Here is a 26,624-nt window from a genome sequence, read left to right as displayed (position 1 = left end):
ATTTCATGAAGGGGGCGCAGGATTTTCTAGCATTATTAAAAAAAAACAATGAAAAAACAAATATGAAAAAAGTTTTTTCAACTAAAAATTAGGACAGCATTAAAACTTAAAATGAACAGAAATCATTACGCATACGAGTATTCATCTCCTTTTAAGTACATCGCTCTTTATGCTAAATTACTTTTAGTAATTTCCATTGTTTATTCTACGGCCTTAAAGTTTTAGCGTAAAGAGCAAGGTATTAACAAGGGGGTAAACCCCCTCATATACATAACAAAAGTATACGAATATAGAACGTCGTTACGTAATTTAATTCGTAAGGTACATATATTTTACTAATAAAACGTTCGTAAAAAGTTAAAAGTTCTAGTTGCCTTTTTAAGTGACCTAAAATTGGAGGGCAACTAGGCCTCCTCCCGCACCCTTTTTCTCTAAATCAACTGATTAAAATTAAGATAAAGCCATTTAGCCAAAAAAAATTGATTTGCAAATTTTGTTTTCAAACAGTTCGTGGTAACGAAGTGTGGTAAGGAGTGACCCGGCTCAGTAGTAACCGAAACTCTAAAAAACAGAATTTTGATACCAATAGCTACATTAAAAAAACCGTATTTTTGTATTGATTTTAAATATATAAGTTGCATCAAGTTTAGCCTTACACATCAAAAGTTACGAGCCTGAGGAGATGTTCTTTATTTTAGAAAATAGGGTGAAACATCCCCCAAAAGTCATAGAATCTTAACGATCTTAACGAAAACCACACCATCAGATTAGCGTATCAGAGAACCCTACTGTAGAAGTCAAGTTCTTATCAACAAAAATGTGTAATTTTGTAATGTTTGCCAGAAGACAGATGCGTATTTATTTGTTTTTTGCTTTTTTTTTCCCAGGGATGATCGTATCGACCCAGTGGTCCTAAAATGTCACGAGAGGACTCATTCTAACGGAAATTAGAAGTTCTAGTGCCCTAAGCTCTAGCTCTAATTTCGTTTTAATTATTCATCTGCGTTCAGAAATTAAATTTAAGAAAAAAAAAGTTTTTTTTAACTGCAAGTAAGGAGCGGCATTGAAACTTAATACTAACAGAAATTATTCCATATATGAAAGGGGTTGTCGCCTCCTCAACGTCCCGCTCTTTACGCTAAAGTTTGACTCTTTTTCACAGTTTTACTTTTTAAAACAATCCAAAACTTTAGCGTAAAGAGCGAGGCGTTGATGAGGGGGCAACCCCTTTCATATAAGGAATAATACGGTCTGCGAATCAAGATTAGAAAATTGGAAGCTACAGTGATGACTATGGTCAAATATGGTTCTGAAGCACGGGAGCTCTGAAAAATGGATGAAGATTTGCTAGATGTTTCCACAGAGATTGCCTTCGGATTGTTTTGGTTACCCAGGAACTGACCATATTTCAAACAGTAGGCTGCACTAAAAGTGTGGTTAAATCCCTCTTTCTAGGGCTAAAATTAGAAAGTTGATATGGCTAGGTCATGTTGTGTGGATGAAGGATAACAGATTGCCAAAGGCTATCCTTTTTGACCAACCGTCTGGGAATAAATGAAAAGCAGTTCGTCCGTGCTTTGGGTGGGAGAATATAGTAAAAAAATACAAGGGAAATGGGGACTTCCTGGGAGGGTGTAAAGAGGGAGGCTTTGACTAGATTTAGATGAAATAGGAGCGGGCGTTGCTGGGTTTGCATCAAACGACTTGGTGCTTAGGTGAAGTTGTTAGTGATAGTAGTAGTAGTATACTACTATTGCAATACATTGTAATACATTGTAACATCTTGCATATCCTACCCGACTACTCAAGCTCAAACTGCAAGTTACAAACTACAAGCTACTTAATACAAGTTAGTACATGACCAGAGTATGTTCCCCAATCTGTTCCAGATAGTCAGTTCAGCAAGAACTAGAGGCCACCCCTTGAAGCTTTGTCGAAATCGTGCTAACACCAGGCTGCGAAGCAAACTCTTTTCTAACCGCACAGTCAGCCTATGAAAATACCTTAGCTATGATGCTATTATGTCACTGAGTGTTGAAGCCTTCAAGTCTGCAGTTGACACAAATACTGGTGCAAGAAACCTTGGCTCACAATATGGGATGCATCTAACAAGTTCAGTTATCATCATCAGAGCCCGACGTTCGCAGGACTTCTCCTTATCGCTGGCAAGTGCAATTTAAGGTAATAATCAATAATTGTAAATTGATTGGTAGGTGCCCCTTTCCTGTTTTTCTACTTAAAAATTAAAATGTTGGAATGTAATTCAAGATCACTCTACATTTATCTGAAGGCCCAATGAGAGTTAGGATATTTGGGCAACAAAATACAATCTTTGAGGCATCCCTACCCCGTCTACACAATAACCCACAGCTCGTACTTCATGAGTCTAAATGAAGGAAGATAAGAGATCAACAATTACCCCCTCCCTTTAAATGCCTCTTTTCATATTTATCTGAAGGATCATGGAGAGTTCGACAATTTTGGTATTGAAATTTAGTTTCTTAACCCCCCACCACTGCTCCCCCCACCACTTTTTCATTATAGCTGATGCGCAATTATACAGCACTAAACATAATTTCATACAAAAAAATATCGAATCAACTCAGTTAAATCAAACATTGAGATAAATAATTGATAATTGATCCTGATTGAACTAGGCGACTTTTCAGGAACGCATGAGCCACCATATGGCATCACTTTTCAATGCAGTTGGGAAGCTAAATTTAAAGTTTTTCTTTTACATTTTAAATCGATTGGCCATTTCATAATTGTCTTACTTACAGTTTGTTACCACAAACTGTTCGATTACATGACAACCTGAAAAATTATTTTGGTATTTTCGGCCTCCCTTAAAACATGTTTAAGGGTAGCCTTTTTAAAGGTTGATTTTTGTTTCCGAAGCATACTTATACAAAAGTGGAATCTTGGTGCAAAAGCCAGAGATAGTTGAGGAGAGATAGCTGCCGCCTCATATTTAAATTGCACTGAACATGTTATCAAAAATCAAATTAAAAAAGAAATTAATGAAAGTAAACAGGTACACTGAAACTTAAAACAAAAAAAATTATTTCATGGAATAAGTGCATTGTGTATTGTGTCAAAATGATATTGTCATTCATTATCCTTTACTTAAGAAAAAAAAATCATTTCAAAGGTTCAGTTAGTCCACTGGCAAATAAAACAATTTTAAGTACCGATTGGCTATGCATATTTAACTATAAAATGCTTTCACAAGATTACTATCAATGGCACACGGTGCAGAGGCGTAATTTGATATGGGGAAGGGGGGAAACTGCGCCTCCCAGATCTTAGTTTCACTCCCCCCACCACCACCTGAAATTTAGTTTCTTCAAAAATATTGTCAAAAATTAGATAACCCTGCATAATTGAAGCACGAGAGAAAGGGGTTATTTCAAGCATGACAGAAAGTTTGCTTTAGTATACCTTTACATGGTACTATATGGCTATGTTTTCTGTTTTCACTGATATTTTCACTGACTTGGGAAAATTGACCCCAATGGTGGGCATACACAGCTCTTTATCTCAATCATTACCCTTCTTTAATACCTTTGATTAAATTTTTTTTAAAAACAACTTTTTTCAACTGAAAGTAAGGAGGAACATTAAAACTTAAAACGAACATAAATTATTATGCGTATGAAGGAGATTGTCTCCTCCTTAAAACCTCGCTCTTTACGCTAAAGTTTTTTAATATTTAAAAAAAAGCTTCCTATTGCTCTAATTAAATGACCAATGTGTTTCAGGAGTCGTTCTTAAAGAATTGGGACAAAATTCTAAATTTTGCAAAGAAAGCAAGGTTTCGAGGAGGAGTCCATCCTCTTCACACATGTAATAATTTCTATTCGTTTTAAGCTTTAATGTTGCTCCTTACTTTCAGTCGAAAAAACTTGTTTTTGTTTATTTAATTTCTGATCTCTCTTAAGTAATGTCAGGAAGTCTGGCCCCACTTCCACGGAGAAATCCTTCTCCCTATGGAAATATCCTCTAGACAAATTAATCCCGGTGAAAATTTACCCCGGAAAATTATCTTTAGCAACTCCAAGCGTGAAATTGAGATGGGAAAGAGAAAGCAAGACATTTAAAAAGAATTTTGTATAGTAATTCTGGCTAATTCCCCCACTATATAATTTTCCTTGACAAGTTCCTCCCTTGGAAACTTCCCTCCAAATATAAAATTCCCCCTAGGAAAAAGCTCCAGCAAAAACTTTGCCCCCACCCCACCCGAAAATGTATAAATAATTCACAATAACAAATATTATGTGTAAAAAAGAGCAAATTTTATGACTTAAAGACCTTTTCCCCGGAGCTTTGGGGGGGATTGTTTAATATCCAAAGGCATAGTTTTTGCGCTTTTCATCTATGATGAGAAAAATAGCTATCTCAAAATTTTGATCGAACGACTTTGGGAAAAAGGGGGGAGGGGGCCAAATTGCCATCCAATGTTTTAGGTCAATTGAAAAGGGCATTACAACTTTTAATTTCCGTTCAAATGAGCAGTCTCACAATATTCTAGGACCACTGGGTCGATACGATCACCCCTAGGGGAAAAAAAAAGAAAGAAAAACAAACAAGCAAATAAACACGCATCCGTGATCTTTCTTATGAAAAATACAAAATTCCACATTTTTGGAGATAGGAGCTTGAAACCACTATAATAGGGATTTCTGATACGCTGAATCAGGCGGTGTTATTTTCATTAAGATTCTAATACTTTTAGGGGTTGTATTTCCCTTTTTTCAAAAGCCAGGCAAATATTCTCCAGCTCGTAGCCTTTAATCGGTAAGACTAAACTTAATAAAACTTATATATTTAAATCAACGCAATAAGCCGATGCTTTTGATATATCTATTGGCATCAAAATTCCGTTTTTTAGAGTTTCGGTTACTATTGAGCCAAACAGTTTTTCAACCAGTTCGTTGCCACGAACTGGTTGAAAAACCACACCCTGACTCATGACATGGGCTTACCCAATTGATGAAAACCTCGAGAAAACTTACAGGAGAAAAATAGCTCATTTTTGGAACATTTTTCTAATTTTCATCTTGATTTTTGGCACAAGAATAAATAAATTTGCAAATCATACCTTCAAAAGTCGTTTTTCTTCTTCTATTATACTTTTTTCGATTTTTAGTCTTCGCTTTTCTTCCTCGAGTCGAATTTTTTCAATCTCTATTTGAACATCGAAATTAGAGCTACTTGAACTGTTTGTCTTGCACAAGCTCCGAGTTCCAAGATATTGAGGGGAATGAACTCCCATGAATTCGAGCTCTTCAGCGCTTTCCCATTCCTCTTCAACGGCAACCCAGTCAATATTACGGTCAACTGATACACTTCTTCTCAACACAGGATTTGTGCTATAAAGGATAAGAAAAAGGATCAACAAAGGTAAAACAGACAAAGAAGATAATAATAAAGTTATATTAAAAGTTTTGCTGCATGAATTTTAGCAATAACAAAGAAAGACAATAGTAATCCAGAGTCATTGATGGAGCAAAGGGTGTCGATAATCTATATATATATAAATAAGTTGTCTGTGTCTGTGTGGGTCTGTCTGTCGGGTGACGTCATGTTTGTGTGTTGACTGACATCATGTTTTCGACTGACGAAATTACAAGACCGGGACATCGGGACACAAATGACGACCGGGACACCAGCACATAGGAAATATAAATGACGACCGGGAAACTCAAAGAGAAAGCGACCGGGACACAAGGAATGTTCGATTAGCAATCACCATCAACAAAGCACCGGGACACAAATGACGACGGGGACACAGGGAGTATAAATGACGCCCAGGACATAAGTAAATAAAAACTAAAAAAAAGGTAAAAACTACAAAAAAAACTAAAAAGAAAAAAAAATTAAAATAAAAAAACTAAAAAGAAAAAAGAAAAAAAACTGAAAAAAGTAAAACCAAAAAAAAAACTAAAAAGAAAAAAAGGGGAAAAATACAAAAATTTATCTCATCATATACCATTTCAAAAACGAATGTATATACAGACCGGGACACCGGGATACAAATGACGACCGGGACACAGGGAATATAAATGACGACCGGGACACAGGGACACAACTACAACGGGGATGCCGGGGGGCACAGGAGGATATATAAATGACGACGGGGACACAGGGAATGTTCGATTAGCAATCACCATCAACAAAGCTCAAGGGCAATCATTAGAATCATGAGGTATAACTAAAAAAACTAAAATAAAGGTAAAAAACTAAAAACTAAAAAAAAGACCAATTCAAAAACGATTGTATATACAGACCGGGACACCGGGACACAAATGACGACCGGGACACCGGAACACAAGGAATATAAATGACGCCCGGGACACTCAAAGAGAAATCACAGACTGGGACACCGGGACACAAATGACGACCGGGACACAGGGAATATAAATGACGACCGGGACACAGGGACACAACTACAACGGGGACGCTGGGGGGGCACAGGGGGATATATAAATGACGACGGCGACACAGGGAATGGTCAATTAGCAATCACCATCAACAAAGCTCAAGGGCAATCATTAGAATCATGAGGTATAGATCTGAATACGGATTGTTTTCCCATGGACCATTATATGTTGCATGTTCAAGAGTCGGTAAACCTGACAATCTATTTATATGCACAGACAATGGGACAGCGAAGAATGTTGTATATTCGCAAGTTTTATGTAGTTAAAAACATATATATATATATATATATATATATATATATATATATATATATATATATATATATATATATATATATATTCACAGGTGGGACATAGGGACACAACTACAATGGCGTGTAACTAATATGGCACGTAACGACTTACGGGGGGGGGGGTCTTGGGGGTGGCGCGAAGCGCCACCCCAACAGCTAGTTATTAATATTTCCTTTAGTCTTTTTGAGACGGAAAGGTAGGAAGCCTGCCAAACATATCGCTTATATTTTATCAGCTATCGTTGTCCAGCTCATTCCATTCCCCTGAGAAAATGCCCCCTACAAACAACTCCCTTTTGAAAGAATCCTCCCGCTCGAAAAATTTCCCTGGAAATCCTCCTCCTCGGAATATCCCCCCGTCTCATATTTTTCCGGGAATATTCCCTTCAAACAACAACTCCCAGAAAATCCCCCCCACAAAGAATTACCCTCATGAAACCTCCTATTTGTTTTCATGAATAGAGCTGAATATTTTGGTGTAGTTCTCATCAAGATCACAGTCTTGATAAATTATACAATTTACCGTAGGCTCATCACTTTTTATTAGCAATTCTAAGTTAATCATAGTGGGGGTTAGTGATTTTGCTCTACAAGCTCGGCCTCTGACAGGGAGGACTGGATTACCACTGTCCTGAAACCAGCCGCAGAACCTCTTGTGACCAAAAATGACTTCCCAAAAGTTTCCTTATTATTATAAGAGAAAATTATATTAAATAATTATTTAAAATTTATTTTATTTAAAATGTTTAATAATAATTATAGGATTGAGTATCACTGGTGAAATGTAAGACAAAAACAAGATATGAAGAAAAGAAGGGATTCTGGAATATTCTACTTATATTCTAAAAGTAAAGATAGACTATATACTTTACAATATTCCATATTCTACATATAGGATATTCCATATTTTTATTTATATTTGGATTTTCTTATATTTCTGTGTCTTTTAATTCTTCTTTTTCGTGTTTTGGTGGGCTCGGGGCTGTGTTATCATACCGGGTTAAAATACAAGGTAAAGAAAACAATTTGCTTGCTTATTTGAAATAAGGAGCCCTGTCCATTTCAAGCCTACTCGATTCTGCTCGGCCGTATTATCTATATTAAATAAATACATAAAAATTGCCTTTTAAAGAGTTTTCCCTCAGGTGGAAAAACTTTCTGGTGGACACCTAGTGGACGCGTTCTCAATCACAAGGGGAAAACTAGTATCATATACTACACTATTTATTTGTACCATATTTATTTGTGCCAGCCTATATTCGTGTACACTTCCATCATGGGATAGCAATTCCATAGTTGTCAATAAATTTTTATTTTCATATTGCTTTCTTTAACCTTTATCTTGCACTGACGGTTCCTCTTATAAGTCATTCATTACTAAGATGGGTCCCCCGTTAGATTTTGTGTTTTGTCATGTGACCAGACATTTGTTCTTGTGCTTTTATGGTGCTTGTTCTTGTGGTCGTTGCTGTGTTAGTTTCCATGTGTCATCTTTCCTGTATTTTTTTCTAAATCTGTTCATTTGTTGCTCAAAATTAATCATAAATTGAACAATACATTCTCTACTCATCACTTACTACAGTAGAGAGGCTAGGGAATTCTTTTTCAGATATTGAGGATGCAAGTTATTTGTTGGTTAGATGTTTTATTTGCTTTGCAGCAAGTGTGAGAACGCAAAATAAAGTACAGGTTTAAATAATTTCTGAAATAAATGTTGTACGAAAAGCTATTAAGGCTCCAAGAGAAACGAAGGGGTGAATATCAAACAGTTTGTAGTAACGAACTGTAAGTAAGAAGGAACCGGATCAATAGTAATCGAAACTCTAAAAAGCTGAATTTTGATACTGATATACATATCAAAAGAGTTATATTTGTGTGCTGATTTTAAACATATAAGTTTCATTAAGTTTAGTCTTAACCATCAAAGGTAATGAGCCTGAAGAGTTTTGTCTTATTTTGGATAAAAGGAGATAACACCCACTAAGAGCTATAGAATCTTCATGAAAATCATACCATCGGATTCAGCATATCAGAGAACCGTATTGTAGAGGTTTCAAGCTCCTATCTGTAAAAATGTGAAATTTTGCATTTTTTGTCAAAAGAAAGACCGGAGATACGCGTTTATTTGTGTGTTTGTTTTTTTCTTCCAGGGGTAACCATATTGAACCATTAGTCCCAGAATATCGTGAATGGGTTCATTCAATAGGTAATTTAAAGTTCTATTGTCCTTCTTAAGTGACCAAAAAGATTGAAGGGCAGCTAGGCCTCCTCCCCCGCCCTTTTTTTCCCAACATGGTCCGATTGAAATTTGAGATAGTCGTTTTGTTCATTAAAGTTGGAAGCTCCAATAACTATGTCTTTGGGTACAAAATGACCCTCCCCCCTTGCAGCACCAGGGGAAAGGTATTTAAAATTGCCCATTATTTACGCGTAGACATTGCTTTTGGGAAGCATGTATACATTTTAGGGTGGGAAGACGAATTTTCTGCAGGTTTTTTTTTTTTTTTTACGGACGAACTTTCCATGGCGAGGGAGCATTCCAGGGGGTGTACTTGTCAGACGAGACTAAACACTGGGGGATTTTCCAGAATTCCTGTACAAAATTCTTTTTATATTTCTTGCTTTCTCTTTTCCGTCTCAATTATATGTGTGGAGTTGTTAAGGGTAATTGTCTTGGGAAAATTTTTATCGCGATTTAATTTTCTTGAGGAAATATCCGTGGGAGTGTGTTCCTCGGTAGAGGTGGAGCGAGATTTCCTAGGAATATTTAAAAAAACGATCAGAAATTAATTTTAAAAATAAGTTTTTTCAACTGAATGTAAGGAACAACATTAAGACTCAAAACGAAAAGAAATTATTACGTATATGAAAAGGGTTTTATCCTTTTCAACACTTCGCTCTTTACGCTAATGTTTGGATTTTACCACAATTCTTTAAGAACGACTCCCGAAACACAATGGTCATTTAATTGGAACAATAAGAACCTTTTTCCGAAAGTAATAAAAAACTTATAGCGTAAGGAGCGAGGTGTTGAGGAGGAGCAACCCCTTCATATATGAAATAATTTCTGTTCGTTATAAGTTTTAATGTTGCTCCTTACTTTCAGTTGAAAAAACTTGTTTTTTTTAATTAATTCTTTAAAGAATATTTATATTTCTAGTAGGCAGCGATATTATTACTAAATATACAGGTAGATTGAAATGTAGAAAAAAGTGATTCTTTCAAGGAAACTACTCGGTAAATTCACGATAATGCTTTCCATTGTGCTTGATAAAAGGAATATGAGCACACGTGGAACTGATACAGGTCTTTTTGCAATAAGTTATTTAGATATGGGTAATTTCTTCCTTTAAAGTCCTAAAACCTGTCAAGTACTGAAAAACTTGGTTCTGAAGCCTGGAGAATGACTAATCAAACACATATTTGGTAAAGACGCGTGGGTGATGTTTTGATTTCGCTGGCATAAGAATTACGGTTCTGAAACTGGGGAAATTTAAATTCGGCTTATCATCCACCTATTTTGAACAAGGGTTTTCAGATTAAAACAAATAATCGTTTTCTTTAACAAAATTTGAACCGGCTTTAGAGCCTTAAGCCCTGCTTACGATTCGTGGCGCTCTTGGTATATTTTTGAATTATTAAAAACAAGGCATCAGACATGTAGTAAAGTTTGCTATAGTGCAACTTATCCGGTGAAAAAATAACATTGAACTAAGTGAAAATTAGAACCGTATGGATGTTTAATTCTTTTTCTTTTTTTTTAATCCCAATTCAAAAATAAAATTAGCAATCTTGCCTCTCGCTTAAAACTTCTTCCTCTGACACAAATGAAAGTCTTTTTCTTTCGTTTATAACTGGACTAGGTGTTGTTCCGTCTCCACTGCCACGACCACTGTCTGATCCACAAAAATCAGCAAAAACAAGGTCACATGCCACACCTTTCCTTATAACCAAGGTTAGGTGCCGGGATGATTTCAGTTCCTTATTTACCTTAAAAATAAACTTAATTATAGTTCTATTCAGCTCATTCGAGGCGTGAAGAATTTTATTTTCAGTTTAATATAATAGATGAGTTATATATTATAGGGGAGATAATATAATAGGTGAGTATTATATTATGTAATATAATATAATAGGTTAATATAATGTAATATCAAAGGTGAAAGTTATGTCACATTACTTCATACTTAAAACGTTTGAAAGATGTAAGTGGGTGTGCAGGCTGGCATATCAATACTACCAAACCCAAAACGTAAAAAATGCATGAAAAATACACTCTTCGTAGAAATAATGGTTTAGTAAAATAAAAAGTATAATATTTGGAGCAAAATAGAAGCCCCACAAACTTAGATTTTAATCAGCCACTTTTTGTCACAATTCTGACCAAGTATTTGTTAAATTTTCATAACTGATTTCTTTTTTCTCTTAATCTAAAAAATAAAGTAATAATAATAATAATACATTTTTATTGCCCGTTATGATTTACAAAAGCAGAGAACTGATGGAGTAGGAAAGACAAAAAAACAAAAACAAAAGCAAGACACAATGAAAATAAATTCAGAAATTATCCATTGACGAGCCTATAGAAATACATTCAGGAAGGTAGAATCAACATTGAGCCGCTTTCGAAACGCCCCAGTTCTTGGATCACCAGATAGTTATTGATAATGCAAGGGCTCTAGGTTCCAGAGATTTTACCAAGGCTAGAGAATTCTTTTAAATATGCTGATGATTTGACATTACTTAATCTTTGTCAAACCTCTACTACTTCGGACGTCAAATTTGACTCACTCATTAACAATTTAAAGAGTGATCTAGACAATGTTAAACTGAACTTGAGCATATTCAAAAGCAGTTTCATGCTGTTTTCCTTTTTAAAAATATACGGCCTATGAATATACGACCTTTGCATACCAAATTTAAATTCGGTTAAACTGCTTGGTATGCAGTTAGAAAATGATCTTAAATAGAACTCCCACACTTTCTACTTATTTAAATCTTGTAGTTTTCTCCTTAGATCTTTCTTCCTTCTTAAACGGTTCCCCATATCAATCCAGAACCTTAAAATAATTTATTGTTCTTATATAAGACCTTGTCTTGAATATGCTTGACCTGTCTGGCACCCTGGGTGGATTAAAAACCAGTGTTCTAGAATTGAAAGTATTCAAAAAAGAGCAATGAAAATTATACTGGGCACGTCCTATGCTACACACGATGAACGTTGGGCTAGATTTGAACTTGCAACATTGGAATCATGACGTCATATCCTTACCATAAACTTTGCCTGAACTCAGGCACAAGTGCCTGAGTTCTGACTATCATCAACATTCCACCCCCCTTCAAAAAAATCCCCCCAATCCTTCCAAATACAAGACTCAATGCTCGTAGAGCTCCAAGTACTCAACTTGACTTGTGTACCCTATTATTTTGATAGTTGATTTAATTTTTTATTTTATTGTTTATCCCCTAAAATCTGTTTTATCATTGTAATTGTTCTGACGTGCTCAGCTAGCTTTTGTGCTATTTTAGCCAATAGATCATATTCTATTCAATTCTTCGGATAGCATCTAAGGAGCTTGTAACTCCATATCTCATCGATAGACTCTGTGCCAATAGATTCTGAACAATGGGTTCAATTTGCAACTACGAACTGCGTATGCATAACAAGCAATAACATAACCAGGAAATTTACTTTGGGTTCCTTTTTTTGTGTAATATGGTTCCTTTACTTTGATTGTCCTATGATTTGACATTCAATGAGACAAGGGTTCTAGATAAAATACTAGCGTTAAAAAAAGATTTATGGAAGTTTTGGGGGGTTGAAGGTGCAGAAATAGACTTGAAAATTAATGTTAAGATAATTAAGTTAATGGTTAGAAGGCTCACTTAATGGTATGAAGTCTAAATACCTTAAAATAGAATATTCGAGATGTAAAGACTATATTAGACAAAGAAAAAAAAAATCGAAGTCAATAAATTCAATTACCTAGGTGGTATCCTAGCTAGAGCAATAGCTGAAACATGGTAAAGACCGAGCACAGCTCATAGTAACTGAAAATTTAATTTCGCATTTTCTAAGAAACTGTTTAGTGAAACACATTCACCAATAGTTATGCATAATCTTTGTGTTTTCGTTAAAGATCTAGCTTCGCATGATTCTACAAGTATAGGAAAACATCTTGAGTTAGTTTATTCACACCATTTCTGTTTATGTACGTCGCATAGGCTCCAAAGCACTACTTTTTGTTTGTTTCAATTTCATTCTTTGCGACTGTCAAAAAAATAATTTTCTTATTAATAAAGATGGCGCATACAGTCACGATGCATAAAGGAGTAACCAAGTCGTAGGCTGTTTTGAAAAGATTTACCCCAATTTTTAAAAAAATTAGAAGAATAGGTGGCCAAGTCTTCAAGCTAAAATTAGAATTTCGGAAGCCTCGATAATGCTAGTATCAGTTGTGGCTCTGAAGCATTGGTGCTTCGAAATGTTGAAGATGATATGCGAGATATATTACAGAAGAACTATCAAACGATAGTTTTAGGCAGTCACTTGTATGGCCGCATTTTAAATAGAAACGAAGAAGAAGAAAAAATCGGTAAAAATACAGTTGAAACGAGCAAAATTGACCTTTTCTTTTAGAGGAATCACTTACTTTAGACTAAAATCCCTGAGTTCGATGAAAATTCACATCCAAATGCTACACACAAATAATTCACTTCCTCAGTACATTAACAGGAAGTTTTTTAGCTATATAAAAACAAGAGCTAAGAAAGCATATGGTACTTCTGACGTGGTCGTAAGAGCCATGAGCCAAGAGCTCATATGGCATGAGCTCTAGCAAAATTCTAAGAATCAATAGATTGATTTAAAAGGAAAACCAGAGGCTTAATACCGGTCAGGATTTGAAATAAGAGCTCTGAGACGCGAGCTCTTTCTGAATATTAAAATTCATTAAGTTCCGGTCACCCATTCGTAGGTCAAAAATACCTTGTTTTTTCTAATAATTCCGCTCCCTACAGCCCCACAGATGGTCGAATCAAGTAAAATGACTTTATCAAGTTGATTTTTGCCGGTCCCTGATACATCTATCAATTTTTATCGTCCTAGCACGTCCAGAAGCACCGAACTTACCAAAACACTGGACCCCCTAACTCCCCCAAAGTGAGCGGACCCAGTTCGGTTACGTCAATCACGTGTCTACGAAATTTGCTTATTCTACCCACCAGGTTTCATCCCGATCTCTCCACTCTAAGCGTTTTCTAAGATTTCCGTTTTCTCCCTCCAACTCCCCCCAACGTCACCGGATCCAGTCAGGATTTAAAATAAGAGCTCTGAGACACAATTTTCTTTCAAAATTAAAATTTATTAGGGTCCAATCACCAGTTCGTAAGTTAAAAATACCTCATTTTTTCTATTTTTTCCGAATTACCGAATTAGGTCACCCCCTCCCAACTCCCCCAAAGAGATCGGATCCGGTGCAGCTATGTCAATCACGCTTCTAGGATTTCTGCGTACTATTCCCACCAAGTTTCTTCCCGATCTCTCCACTCTAATTGTTTTCCAAGATTTCCAGTTCTCCTCCCCCCCCAACTCCACCCAATTACACTGGATCCGGTAGTGATTTAAAATATGAGGTCTGAGCTACGAGGTCCTTCTAAATATAAAATTTCATTAAGATCCAATCATTCGTTCGTAAGTTAAAAATACCTCATTTTTTTTATTTTTTCAGAATAAACACCCCCATAACTTCCCCAAAGAGAGCGGATCTGTTCCGGTTATGTTAATCAAGTATCTAGGACTTTTGCTTATTTTTCCCACCAAGTTTCATCCCGATCCCTCCACTCTAAGTGTTTTCCAAGATTTCAGATCCCCCCAAACTCCCCCCAATGACACTGAATCCACTCTTGATTCAAAATAAGAGGTCTGAATCACGAGGCCCTGCTAAATGTCAAAATTCATCAAGATCTGATCGCTCGTTCGTAAGTTAAAAACACCTCAATTTTTCTAATTTTTCCGGATTACCCCCCCCCCCCCCAACTTCCCCAAAAAGAGCAGATCCGTTCCAGTTTTTTCAATCACGCATCTAGGAATTGTGCTTATTTTTCCCACAAAGTTTCATCCTGATCCCTCCTCTCTAAGCGTTTTCCAGGATTTCAGGTTTCCCCCTCAACTCTCCTCATTGTCATCGGATTCGGTCGAGTTTTAAAATAAGAGCTCTGAGACATGATATCTTTCTAAATATAAAATTTCATAAGGATCCGATCACCCGTTCGTAAGTTAAAAATGCCTCATTTTTTCTAATTTTTCCGAATTAACCGTCACCCCACTCTCCAGATAGTCGAATCGGGGAAAAACTATTTCTAACTTAATTTGGTCTGATCCCTGATACGACTGCCAAATTTCATCGTCCTAGCTTATCTGAAAGTGCCGAAACTAGCAACCCCAAGACAAACAGACAGACCGACAGAAATTGCGATCGCTATGTGTCACTTGGTAAATACTAAGTGCTATAAAAAACGGCAGGCGGAGAAAAAGAGGTTACCACATATGATCTATAGGGTAAAAAAAGCCAACTAGATATTCATCCAAATTAGGGCATTTTATTTTATTACCGTATATTGAAGTTCAACCTGTAAGAAAGATGTGGTTCAGCACTACTTTCTAGGGCTAAAATGAAAAAATGTTAAGATGATTATGTCACTTTTAAAGGATGAATGGTGATTGGTTACCAACAGTTTTGTCTTTTGGCCTTCCATCGAGGGCCAAATGAAAAGCAGAATGACTTTGAATGGGATGGGAGGTCAGGAAAAGGTATTTAGAGCATATTAAAACTTTCAGATGAGGGAATTTAGAGTGAGGCTTTAAACAGGCCATGAAGGAGGCAACAAGACTTGGACCTCATTTCCCTGAAACCTAAATGTTTTCTAATTTCCTCTTAAATCTTCTAAATTTGGCATACAATTTACCTGTTTTTTACCCTTTTTTGGTCTTTGTCAACAAATATAATTATTTAGCAAAAAAAGGCTTTGGGGATAAATTAGTAAAAAAAAAAGGATTCTGACTTAATTGAGAGAAAAAGTTAAAAATAACAAGATTTATGTAGGCTGCTCCCACTTCATTCATGCTTCTGTTGCAACAAATGTGTAACTTTTATTCAAGCGGATGTAGTAACACATATGTTTTAATACAACGTAGAGATATTTAATTTTGAGGATAAATTTTTTTTATATTCCACAGAATGAAGTTTAGCATGAAAATCAAGGATATACTGAGTCACATGCCCCCCCCCTCTTTAAATTTTGGATACTTTTCAGTTTTTAAGGGTTTAACTTGCTAAACACATATTTTTATACTGTGGTATCCACACTCCTCCCAAATGAAAGTCTTGGGTATGGATGTTACGAAAATATTTATTGTTTGTTGTAAAAATCCCATATACTTAAGCTCCTCAACTCCTCACCAGAATTTGTCATTACCTCATCAAAATCCATGTTACTGAGGACTTTTCCATTTAAGGACATAACTTCATCTCCAGGTCTAATGCCAGCGGCGTACGCAGGTCCACCTTCCCTACTTGACTGAACAAAAATGCCAGGTCTATCAGGAGGTCCTTTAATAACACTGGAAAACAAATACAAAGACTCTTAATGTTTAATCGTTGATAACAAGCCTAACCTATTTGTCTTTGATATCATTTTTACTTATTGTTGCAAAAGGTAGATCAAATGTTTGTTATTAAAATTTTTGTTAATTTATTGAGCGTTTGTTGGTTATACATCTTTTCTAATTTATCCTCAGATTATTGAGATTAAATACTACAAATCTCTTGTCAAATTTGATGGGCATTGTTTCGATTGTACAAAATTGCTGTCAGACATTTGGTTATTGTCATTCATAGTTTTGGAGAAATAGATAGTATAATTAATCCGTACAAAGACACAATCTTTGAACTTAAACCGAATTTCGGTTAATTAAACCAAATTTTGATGTCATGTTTTTGTTAGCTGTAGATAAGGATTAATATAAAATTAGGCCTCATTTATTTATCTTCTCATGAGTATGGGTAAACATTATATCTAGGCCTCATTTCAGCGCCACCTACATGTGCTTACAACAATTCTTTCGTTTTTTTCTATTGGAAGCTTGTGTGAAAAAATCAAGAGTTAGTGTCATAAAATTTATCGAATAATTTGGGATAATGAGGATAAATAAAGAGTAACTCTTTTCAATAGAAACAGAAAGTCTTAAAATAGATTTCCTATAAGAATGTACTGTTCTAAAAAAAGGATAATTTTACGGTAGTACCAAATATGTAGAACCAGTTGAGTTTAAAGTTACCCATTGAGAGTTTTTACCATGGGAAATTTGCTTAATATTGTAAGAAATGAAAGACGATCCAAAAAAGGGGAACGATCCTTATCAGAAGTACACTTTGAAATTGGGAGTGTCTAAGAGGCCTGATGCAGAGGGTTCAAGCCTTTAACTGCACAAGCATGAAGCACTTTGTTTTCAATTTATGAAACGTCATGGATGCGTATTTTTCGTCTTATCTTGCTTCTTTTTTTTTTTAATTGAGGTTGATCGCATAGAATCGGTGATCATCATGAGATGGGTCACTTGTTTGGACATTGAATGGCCTAGTAACGTATTTAAGCAACAAAAGAGATCTTTCCAAAAATTGTTATCCTTCTTACTTTCAGTTGAAAAACATGCCTTTTTATTTAATATCTGGTCTTTTTTTAAGTAATGCCGGTAAACCTGGCTCACCCTCCGTGAAAAAATTCCTCCCATTTTCGTGAAACTACTTCGCAAAAAGTTTCCCCCACGTAAAATACATCCCAACGTAAAATTTCTTCCGGATAATTCCATCCTCGTTGAAAATCCCCCCCCCTGAAAAATCTCTTGCAGAAACTTCGGCCTGAAAAATTCTCCCCGGCATACTTTCATTTGAAACAGACCAAATTCTAATCGTTTTACCGGTTACTCCGGAAATCCCCCCATTCCGTGTAAAAATTTCTCGGAAATCAAAACATGCTGAAAATTTTCCCCGGCAATTTTGTACATACAAAATTGAATAGGCAAAGAGAAACTAAGACAAACAAAAATAATTTTGTATAAGAATTCTGTCAAATCTCCCAATTTTAAAATTTTCCCTGTAAAATTAACCCCCAGAAACTTCCCTCCATACAGAAAATTATCCCCAAAGAAACCCACCCCAAGTACAAAATTCCTCCCTGAAAAAGTCTGTATACTTCCCAATAAAATGACTATCTCAAAATAATGATTGGAAGATTTTTGGGAAAAAAGGGCATGGAAGGAGGACTAGTTGCCCTCCAATTGTTTTGGTAACTTAAAAAGGACACTAGAACTCGTAATCTTCATTCAAATGAACCCTCTACCGATATTATAGGACTATTGGTTCGATGCAATAATTTCTGGGAAAAATAACAAGCAAATAAACCCGCATCCGTGATCTTTCTTCTGACAAAAAATAAAAAATACCACATTTTTGTGCATGGGAGCTTGGAACTTCTACAGTAGCGTTCTCAGATACGATGAATCTAATGGTGTGATTTCCATTCAAATTCCATGACTTTTAGGGGGTGTAGGCCTATATCACTTTTTTGAAAATCGGGCAAATTTTCTCTCGCTCGTAGCTTTTGATGAATAACAATAAATTTAATGAATCTTATATATTTGGAATCAGCTTAATAAGCCAATCCTTTTCATGGGTCTATTGATATCAAAGATCCCTTTTTTTAGAGTTTTGGTTACTATTGGGCCGCGTCGCACCTTATTTACAGCTCATTACCAATGAATTGTTTGATACAAATACAGTAATGCAGATATGTATAATGACTATTGAGGATTAAGTTATGGATCCTTTTTTGAAGGAGGGTGGGCTTTCTGAAGCAAAATATGTACTCTGAATCCCCAACTTTGAACTTTCTATGACAGGCTCTTCCGTTAAAGTGAATTTGTCCCCTAGTTTTTCTTTTTTTGAGGAAAATATTTCCACTAAGGGTTTATTAAAAAGGCAGTTCTTGAGAAAAGGCAGTAATTAAAAATCAATGATAAAACGAAAAAAATTATAAGGAAAAGAAACAAGGAAAAGAAAGAAAAAAGGAAGAATAAATATACAGATATTTCACTGGCTGGATATATCCTCATTTTTTCATCTTCAATTTTTTTTTTGGTTTTGTCATGCATAGCCAGTGTAGTCTTAGAAATTATCTAGAAATCAATAATCATGTTAAGTTGGGGCGCAAAGACCATAGTTCTAAGAAGGCTGAATATGATATAAAAAGAACAAGAATCTCAATGAAAGTAAAGAGCAACGTCAAAAGAAAGACAGAAAAGTTTAAGCAGATAGGAATTATCCTATGTATAACAGGAGGACGCCAGCCCCTCAAATTTCACTCTACGTTAATGTTTGACTTGTTTTGTACTGGTATCCTAATTCAAGAATGACACTAACACAAGAGAAATAAATCAAACAGTTCGTGGTAACGAACTGTAGTAAGGAGCGACCCGGCTCAATAGTAACCAAAACTCTAAAAATGGACTTTTTCTTATACATAAAAAGCATAACTTGTTTATTATAATGGCTTGAGAATGAAATGGCTCAATTAGTTGTTTTTTCGTAGAACTTTTTGTTTATATATTGGATTTTCCATTAATTAGATTAATTTCCATACCATTAGTTCTTTTTTTAATCTTTTTAGGAGTGATTCTAGTAATATTTATTTACGTGTCTTCACTGAGAGCTAATGAGATTCTTGTTGTTGAGTTAACCTCATTCATATGAGTGCTCCCTACTATTATCTTCTCTTTCTTATTTTTGTATAAAAAATATATGTTTATCAGCTCTTCTTCAGGATACCTCTATCCTGCGGATTTCATGGTCATCAATTTTAATGTTAATAGACTTACTATATTAGCCTACTCATTCATAGTGGTATACTTATTTTTAGCACTCCTGCTGGTTATTGATTTTTGAACAGCAATAAGAACCCTTTGCAGTCAATGATTTAGTGATTCCGTGATTTTAGAAAATAAAATGTTATCTCTACGCAAGACGCAACCTACCCTTAATATTCCATGATGTTCTTTCAGTTTTCTACGGCCTACTCTTTGTAATCCCTTGTTGCTATAGAAGCTCTGCTTATATGTTAATTCTATTTATTTGTTCAAATATTCTCATCGTTTGATGATTTACTTTTATTTGATTTTATTTTATTTTTTGCACTCTGGTGCAGTTCTGGATATAAAGATGAAATATATGGACAATAAATGTACATCTCTTTAATATTTATTAAATCTCTCTTCATTTAGAACTTTCTTTCGAAGGTTTGGGAAGGGGTAGAGAGGGAGTATCGCAAAATAGATATGGAACCATAGGTTGTCTCATATTTTGATGTGTTGTATAGACAAATAAATAAATTAACTATGTTTTTAATGTTGCACAGGCAAATTTTTAGACTGCATCCTAGCGTGATTAAACAACACACGCTTTTACAGTATTTAAAATTAATATATGCTTAAAATGCAATTTTTCTTCAATGGGAAAATTAAAATCTTTTAAATACTACATTTCAAATGAACGTCTTCCTTGAAACATTGGGTGAAATATTTCCTCTCCATCAAACAGTTCGTGCAGTTCGTGGTAACGAACTGTAAATAAGGAGCAATGCGATCAAATTTTGATGTTTATTCAAAATATGTAAAATTCATGAAGTTTAATGTTACTCATCAAAAGTTACGAGCCTAAAAAAATTGCTGAGCTTTCTAAAAAGAAAGGAAACACCCCTAAGAAATCAAGTGATCTTAATAAAAATCACACCATGAGATTCATAATTACAGAAAACCCTACTGTAGAGGTATGAAGCTCCTGTATAGAAAAATGGGGAATTCTGAATTTTTTTTTCCTGAAGCAAGATCACGGATGCATGTTTATTTTTTTCACATTTTTTCTTTTATTCCCCAGGGATGATTATGTTGACCAGTGATCCTAGAAGATCTGGGAGGGCTCATTTGGTCGGAAATCAAAAGTTCTAGTGTCCTTTCAAAGTGAAAAAATATTGAAGGGTAGCTATCTCTCCTCCCACCCCCTGTTTTACCCAAAATTGTCTGATCAAAATTTTGAGATAGTCATTTTCTCCAGCAGGGTCAAAACATCTAATAACTATGTCTTTGAGAACGGACTGACCCTCCATAGCCCCCAAGAAAGGGTTGCAAGCTATGAGCTTTGCCCCTTGCTTGCATATAGAATTGGTTATTGGGAAGTACAAATATATTTTCAGGGGGGATATTCTGGGGGGGTGGGGGGTAATTACGTGGAAGAATTTTTCCATGGATGAGTTTTTTGGCGAAAGAAATTTTACATCGGAGGAAAGCTGTATTTCCTAGAATTAATAAAAAACTATCACAAATTAGGCAAAAAAATTAATTTTTCAACTTAAAGTAAGGAGCAAAATTAAAACTTAAAACGAACAGAAATTATTGCTTATTTGAGGGCGTCGCTCCCTCCTAAACACCTCATTCTTTACGCTAAAGTGTTTTTTGAATTTGTTAAAGCTTATATTCTAATTAAACGGTCATTGTGTATCAGGGGTCATTGTTCCAATTCCTTAAGAATTCTAATTCCTAAGATTTATTTTGGTTTTAAACACGTTGGAAGGGATTCTCGCAAAGGTACGCACTGATTTTTATGGAGGGGATGCGGGGAGGGGGCAACAATACAAAAATTAACAATTTGAATAGGCAATGAAAAGGAATTTACTTATGTTTAGAAGAGAAGGTCTTTGTTGGCCCCCCTCCCAGAGTAGGTTTATCGTGAAAATTACCTGCATCCAACACTATCTGTTCCTAGTAAATGAATAACAAGTTTGGCCTCTATAACACTACTGTCTTTTGATTGTTTCGGTGTTACTGGGAATGGCCCTTGGGATTCTGAGTCGACGATTCGCCATGATAAATGGTCACTCTTCTTGCTAAAAGTAGACAATAAATTCAGCCAAAGCCATGAGTAGAAGTAGTTAGTCCCTTATGGCATAGAACGGGAAGATTAATGCACATACAGCAAAATTTTATTTCTAGTTTCATGGGTGGTTGAGTAACTTCCTTAAACAGGTCCTAGGTCTTTTTTATATTTTCACCACAATCGACAAATCTTTTGGTAAACACCATCACCTCAAGATAAGTAAATTATTACCACCACACACTGTAAAAAAAATTGTTTGAGATTAAACAAAATTGTTTGCAATGTTTATCAACAAAAGATGTGAATTTCAACAGCTGAAAATCGTTGGAAATGAATATTTAATGCTTTATTGAAATTCCGAATCATTATCGTATTTCTAACTTATTGAGAAACAAGAATATTGGATTTACAGGCCCAAATTGTAACTTCAATTTGTTGAAGAACAAACATGTTAAATTTCCAGATATCAATAAGGCTACTGAATTACCTGTAAAATCAAGACATTTGATGATGAATAATTAACGGTGGCAACCCTGATTAACATACAATGAACATAAGCCAGAATGGTATCCATGGCGATCAGAAATATCATAGGATTTAACACTTCCTAACCACTCGGATTATATCTATCTCATCCTAACAGGTTACAATAAAAGCCACGGATGGTTTTTGATAACCAAACTCTGAAATTAGCCAGAACCAGTTTTTCTCCAGCTCAGAGATTGACATTACCACTCATCCCCGTGGTTTGTAGAAGCGTTCGGTTTCCCAGCAAAACCTAACAGGAGACAGGGGAGCACGATGTTCTTTACCTTTCTTCCAAATACAATCTCTGCTTTAGAAACAATAACTGGACAAAACAGAACTTTACCACCAGTAAATTTCTACTCATTACTGTGTTACATATATTTTCTCCTATATTAATTACCCAACTGTAATTACCCTAATATTAATGGAAGTTATTTTTGAAGTAATTCTATCTTTAGCCATCTTATTAGTCACAGGCATATGTTCTGCAGATATCCACCTGCCCAGCAAAACTAGCTGCCAGACCTTATTTGCGAAATAATTATAAAACTCAGATTTGTATCCTCTCATTTTTGAAGTAATTCTATCTAGTAGCGTGGTCTTCAAGGGAGTATCATGTTCTTTACCTTTCCTCCAAACGAAATTTCTTCTTTAAGAACTACGACCGGGCAAACTAGAACTTTTCAACAGCGGTAAATTTCTACTCATTACTGTGTTAATCTGCTATTGCTACTACTACTTGTACTAAAACCTTATCGCACACCAAGCCACCTGAGGCCAACACAGCTACACGCGCCCCTCCTCCATATAAATCTATTCAATTGCCTCTCTCTGCATACCCTCCCAGTAAGTTCCCGTTTACCTTAAATTTTTCTTGAGACATCCTACCGCTCCCACCAGGGACGACCTGCTTTTCGTTTAGCCCTAGACAATAGGCCGTAAAGGACGAATTTTGGCAATTGGTCATCGTAAATTGGCAGAACGTGCCCTAGGCATCTCAACCTTTCTCTCATTATAGCCCTAGAAATCCGAATTGAACCATGCTTTTCGTAGAGCCTATTGTCTGAAATACAGTCAGTCAATCGGGTACTTCAAACAAACCGTGGCAATTTCTTTGTAAAACATCTAGAAAGTCCTCCTCCGTTTTAAGGAGCACCCAAACTTCATAGCCCTACTAGACCACTATTATCACTGTAGCTCCCAACGTTTAAATCCTGATTCTCAATCTCATCTTCTTATTATTCTAAGCTTTTTTTCAACTGCAAAATAACATCCTGGGCCCTGGCTATTCTACTTTTAACACGTTGGATATTTATTTTACCTGAGTATAAATACCCTAAAATTAATGGAAGTTGTTTTCGAAGCAGTTCCAGCCATTTGTAACGTGATGAAGTACCATGGTCTTTACCTTTACACCAATTGCAATTCCTACCCGTGCAACAAAGATCAGCTGAAACACACTTTTACCAATAGCTGATTCTTGCTCTATACTCTCCTAACCCCTGACACCGTAATATTACAGAGGAAATGAAAGACGGAAAGAAAATTCAATCAAGTTAAACTAAGAAGAATATATTCAGAAAAGCTTAGGGCTAAGAGCAGCCCGTATTTAAACCTAAATTCTAAGAAGCCAAAAGATTTTAAGCATCTTATGTTTCACTGAGATGGATTAAGTGATTTGATAAAGGCACTTTTTGATCCAATAGGAAGGATTGGATCATTAGCATCTTGAATACTAATTGCCAAACAACGAAATATGTTGGTAAATACGTCTAAAAGAGATCGGGATAAAAAGATGTTTCTAGTTAATCGTTCTTCTTCTTAATAAAAATCTACTTGGATACTCATAATTCAGCCTTTTCCCAGTCTTCCTTCAAGCTGATTCGAGTTCTTGAAATCAATTAAATAAAAAAAAACAAGTTTTTTTAACTGAAAGTAAGGAGCGACATTAAAACTTAAAACGAACAGAAATTACTTCGTATATGAAAGAAGCTGCTTCCTCATCAACGCCCCGCTCTTTACGCTAAAGTTTGACTCTGTCTCTCAATTCTTCTTTTTAAAACAGTAAAAAACTTTAGCGTAAAGAGCGGGGCGTTGATGAGGAAGCAGCCTCTTTCATATACGAAGTAATTTCTGTTCGTTTTAAGTTTTAATGTCGCTCCTTACTTTCAGTTAAAAAAACTTGTTTTTTTTTATTTAATTTCTGAACGTTTTTGAATCAATGCATGGATTGATTTTGGCTCTCCGCAGAGGAATAATTAAAACGAAATTTGCGCTCCCTTCATGGAAATTTTTTCCCCCATGACAAATTATCGATGGAAAGTTCCCCCAGCATATCCCCCTCTTCTCAACCCCTCCCCCAACCAAAAAAATCCTCCTGAAAACGCCTGTACACTTCCCAATAACCATTACTATATGTAAGCATTGGTCAAAGTTTGTAACTTGTTGCCCCTCCCATGGGGACTGTGGGGGAGTAAGTTGTCCCCAAAGACATAGTTATAAGGTTTTTCGACTACGTTGAATAAAATGGCTATCTCAGAATTTTGATCCGTTGACTTTGGTAAAATAATTAGCGTGGGAGGGGGCCTAGGTGCCCTCCAAATTTTTTGGTCACTTCAAAAGGGCACTAGAACTTTTCACTTCCATTAGAATGAGCCCTCTTGCAACATTCTAGGACAACTGGGTCGATACGATCACCCCTGGGAAAAAAAAAAAAACAACAAAAAAACAAATAAACACGCATCCGTGATCTGCCTTCTGGCAAAAAATACAAAATTCCACATTTTTGTAGATAGGAGCTTGAAACTTCTACAGTAGGGTTCTCTGATACGCTGAATCTGATGGTGTGATTTTCGTTAAGATTATATGACTTCTAGGGGGCGTTTCCCCCTATTTTCTAAAATAACGCAAATTTTCTCAGGCTCTTAACTTTTGATGGGTAAGATTAAACTTGATGAAACTTATATATTTAAAATCAACATTAAAATGCGATTCTTTTGATGTAGGTATTGGTATCAAAATTCCATTTTTTAGAGTTTTGGTTACTATTGAGCCGGGTCGCTCCTTACTACAGTTCGTTACCACGAACTGTTTGATATACGGTGCTCAAGTGCAGCAATGTTTTTCACGCCTAATGGGTAAATGGAAAATAAAGTTTTTCTCCTATGTGTTTACAATGTATACTTTCATTTAACAATCGTCACTTATTTTGTTCTGACAGTTGACTCTGCTACAAACTTGGAGGCAATGGGCCTTTGCAACCAGACCCTCAACTCGGTCTGGTGAGTTCACGCTTATAAATTATCATATATAGCGTATATATGATATTATAATAATGTTACCAATACCATGTTATTTTATAATATATTATTATTATAACAAAACTATTAATATTTCTAGATACTATTACATATATATATATATATTATATATATATATATATATATATATATATATATATATATATATATATATATATATATATATATATATATATATATATACGTGCCATTGTAGTTGTGTCCCTGTATCCCACCTGTGAATATAGATAGATATATATATATATGTTTTTAACTACGTAAAACTTGCGAATATACAACATTCTTGGCTGTCCCATTGTCTGTGCATATAAATAGATTATCAGGTTTACCGACTCTTGAACATGCAACATATAATTGTCCATGTGAAAAACAATCTGTATTCAGATCTATGCCTCATTATTCTAATGATTACCCTTGAGCTTTGTTGATGGTGATTGCTAATCGAACATTCTCTGTGTCCCTGTCGTCATTTATATATCCCCCTGTGCCCCCCGGCGTCCCCGTTGTTGTTGTTTCCCTGTGTCCCGGTCATCATTTGTGTTCCGGTGTCCCAGTCTGTTATTTCTCTTTGAGTGTCGCGGTCGTCATTTATATTCCCTGTGTCCCGGCCGTCATTTGTGTTCCGGTGTCCTGGTCTGTAACTTCTCTTTGAGTGTCCTGGTCGTTATTTATATTCCCTGTGTCCCGGTCGTCATTTGTGTCCCGGTGCTTTGTTGATGGTGATTGCTAATCGAAGATTCCTTGTGTCCCGGTCGCTTTCTCTTTGAGTGTCCCAGTCGTCATTTATATTCCCTACTGGGGTGGCGCTTCACGCCACCCCAACACCTAGTTGGTGGGGGCGCTTGTTGCCCCCCCCTCAAGCCCCCCCGCGCGCGTAAGTCGTTACGCGCCATTGTAGTTGTGTCCCTGTGTCCCACCTGTGAATATAGAAAGATATATATATATATATATATATATATATATATATATATATATATATATATATACTAGCTGTTGGGGTGGCGCTTCGCGCTACCCCAACACCTAGTTGGTGGGGGCGCTTCGTGCCCCCCC

At 35.7% G+C, this 26,624-nt stretch overlaps 1 protein-coding gene and 1 pseudogene across 4 annotated transcripts in view; both read right to left on the bottom strand.

Annotated features, from left to right (window-relative positions):
- The window catches only part of LOC136038805 (harmonin-like), a 156,489-nt gene that overhangs the window by 20,655 nt on the left and 109,210 nt on the right, over positions 1-26,624 (bottom strand). For all 4 annotated transcript variants that reach the window (XM_065722187.1, XM_065722188.1, XM_065722190.1 and 1 more), the window contains 4 exons: positions 21,587-21,733; positions 16,217-16,361; positions 10,536-10,729; positions 5,105-5,375 (listed from right to left, as the gene is read on the bottom strand). In XM_065722187.1, coding sequence (XP_065578259.1) covers positions 5,105-5,375; positions 10,536-10,729; positions 16,217-16,361; positions 21,587-21,733 — 757 coding nt within the window. The remainder of the gene's footprint in view (positions 1-5,104; positions 5,376-10,535; positions 10,730-16,216; positions 16,362-21,586; positions 21,734-26,624) is intronic.
- On the bottom strand, positions 22,334-22,532 carry LOC136039016 (small nucleolar RNA U3; annotated as a pseudogene).

The sequence above is a fragment of the Artemia franciscana genome, chromosome 18 (assembly GCF_032884065.1).
Source record: "Artemia franciscana chromosome 18, ASM3288406v1, whole genome shotgun sequence".
Classification (NCBI taxonomy): Eukaryota; Metazoa; Arthropoda; class Branchiopoda; order Anostraca; family Artemiidae; genus Artemia; species Artemia franciscana.
The sequence above is the reverse complement of the archived record's forward strand: the minus strand, read 5'-3'. Positions and strand labels throughout refer to the sequence as shown.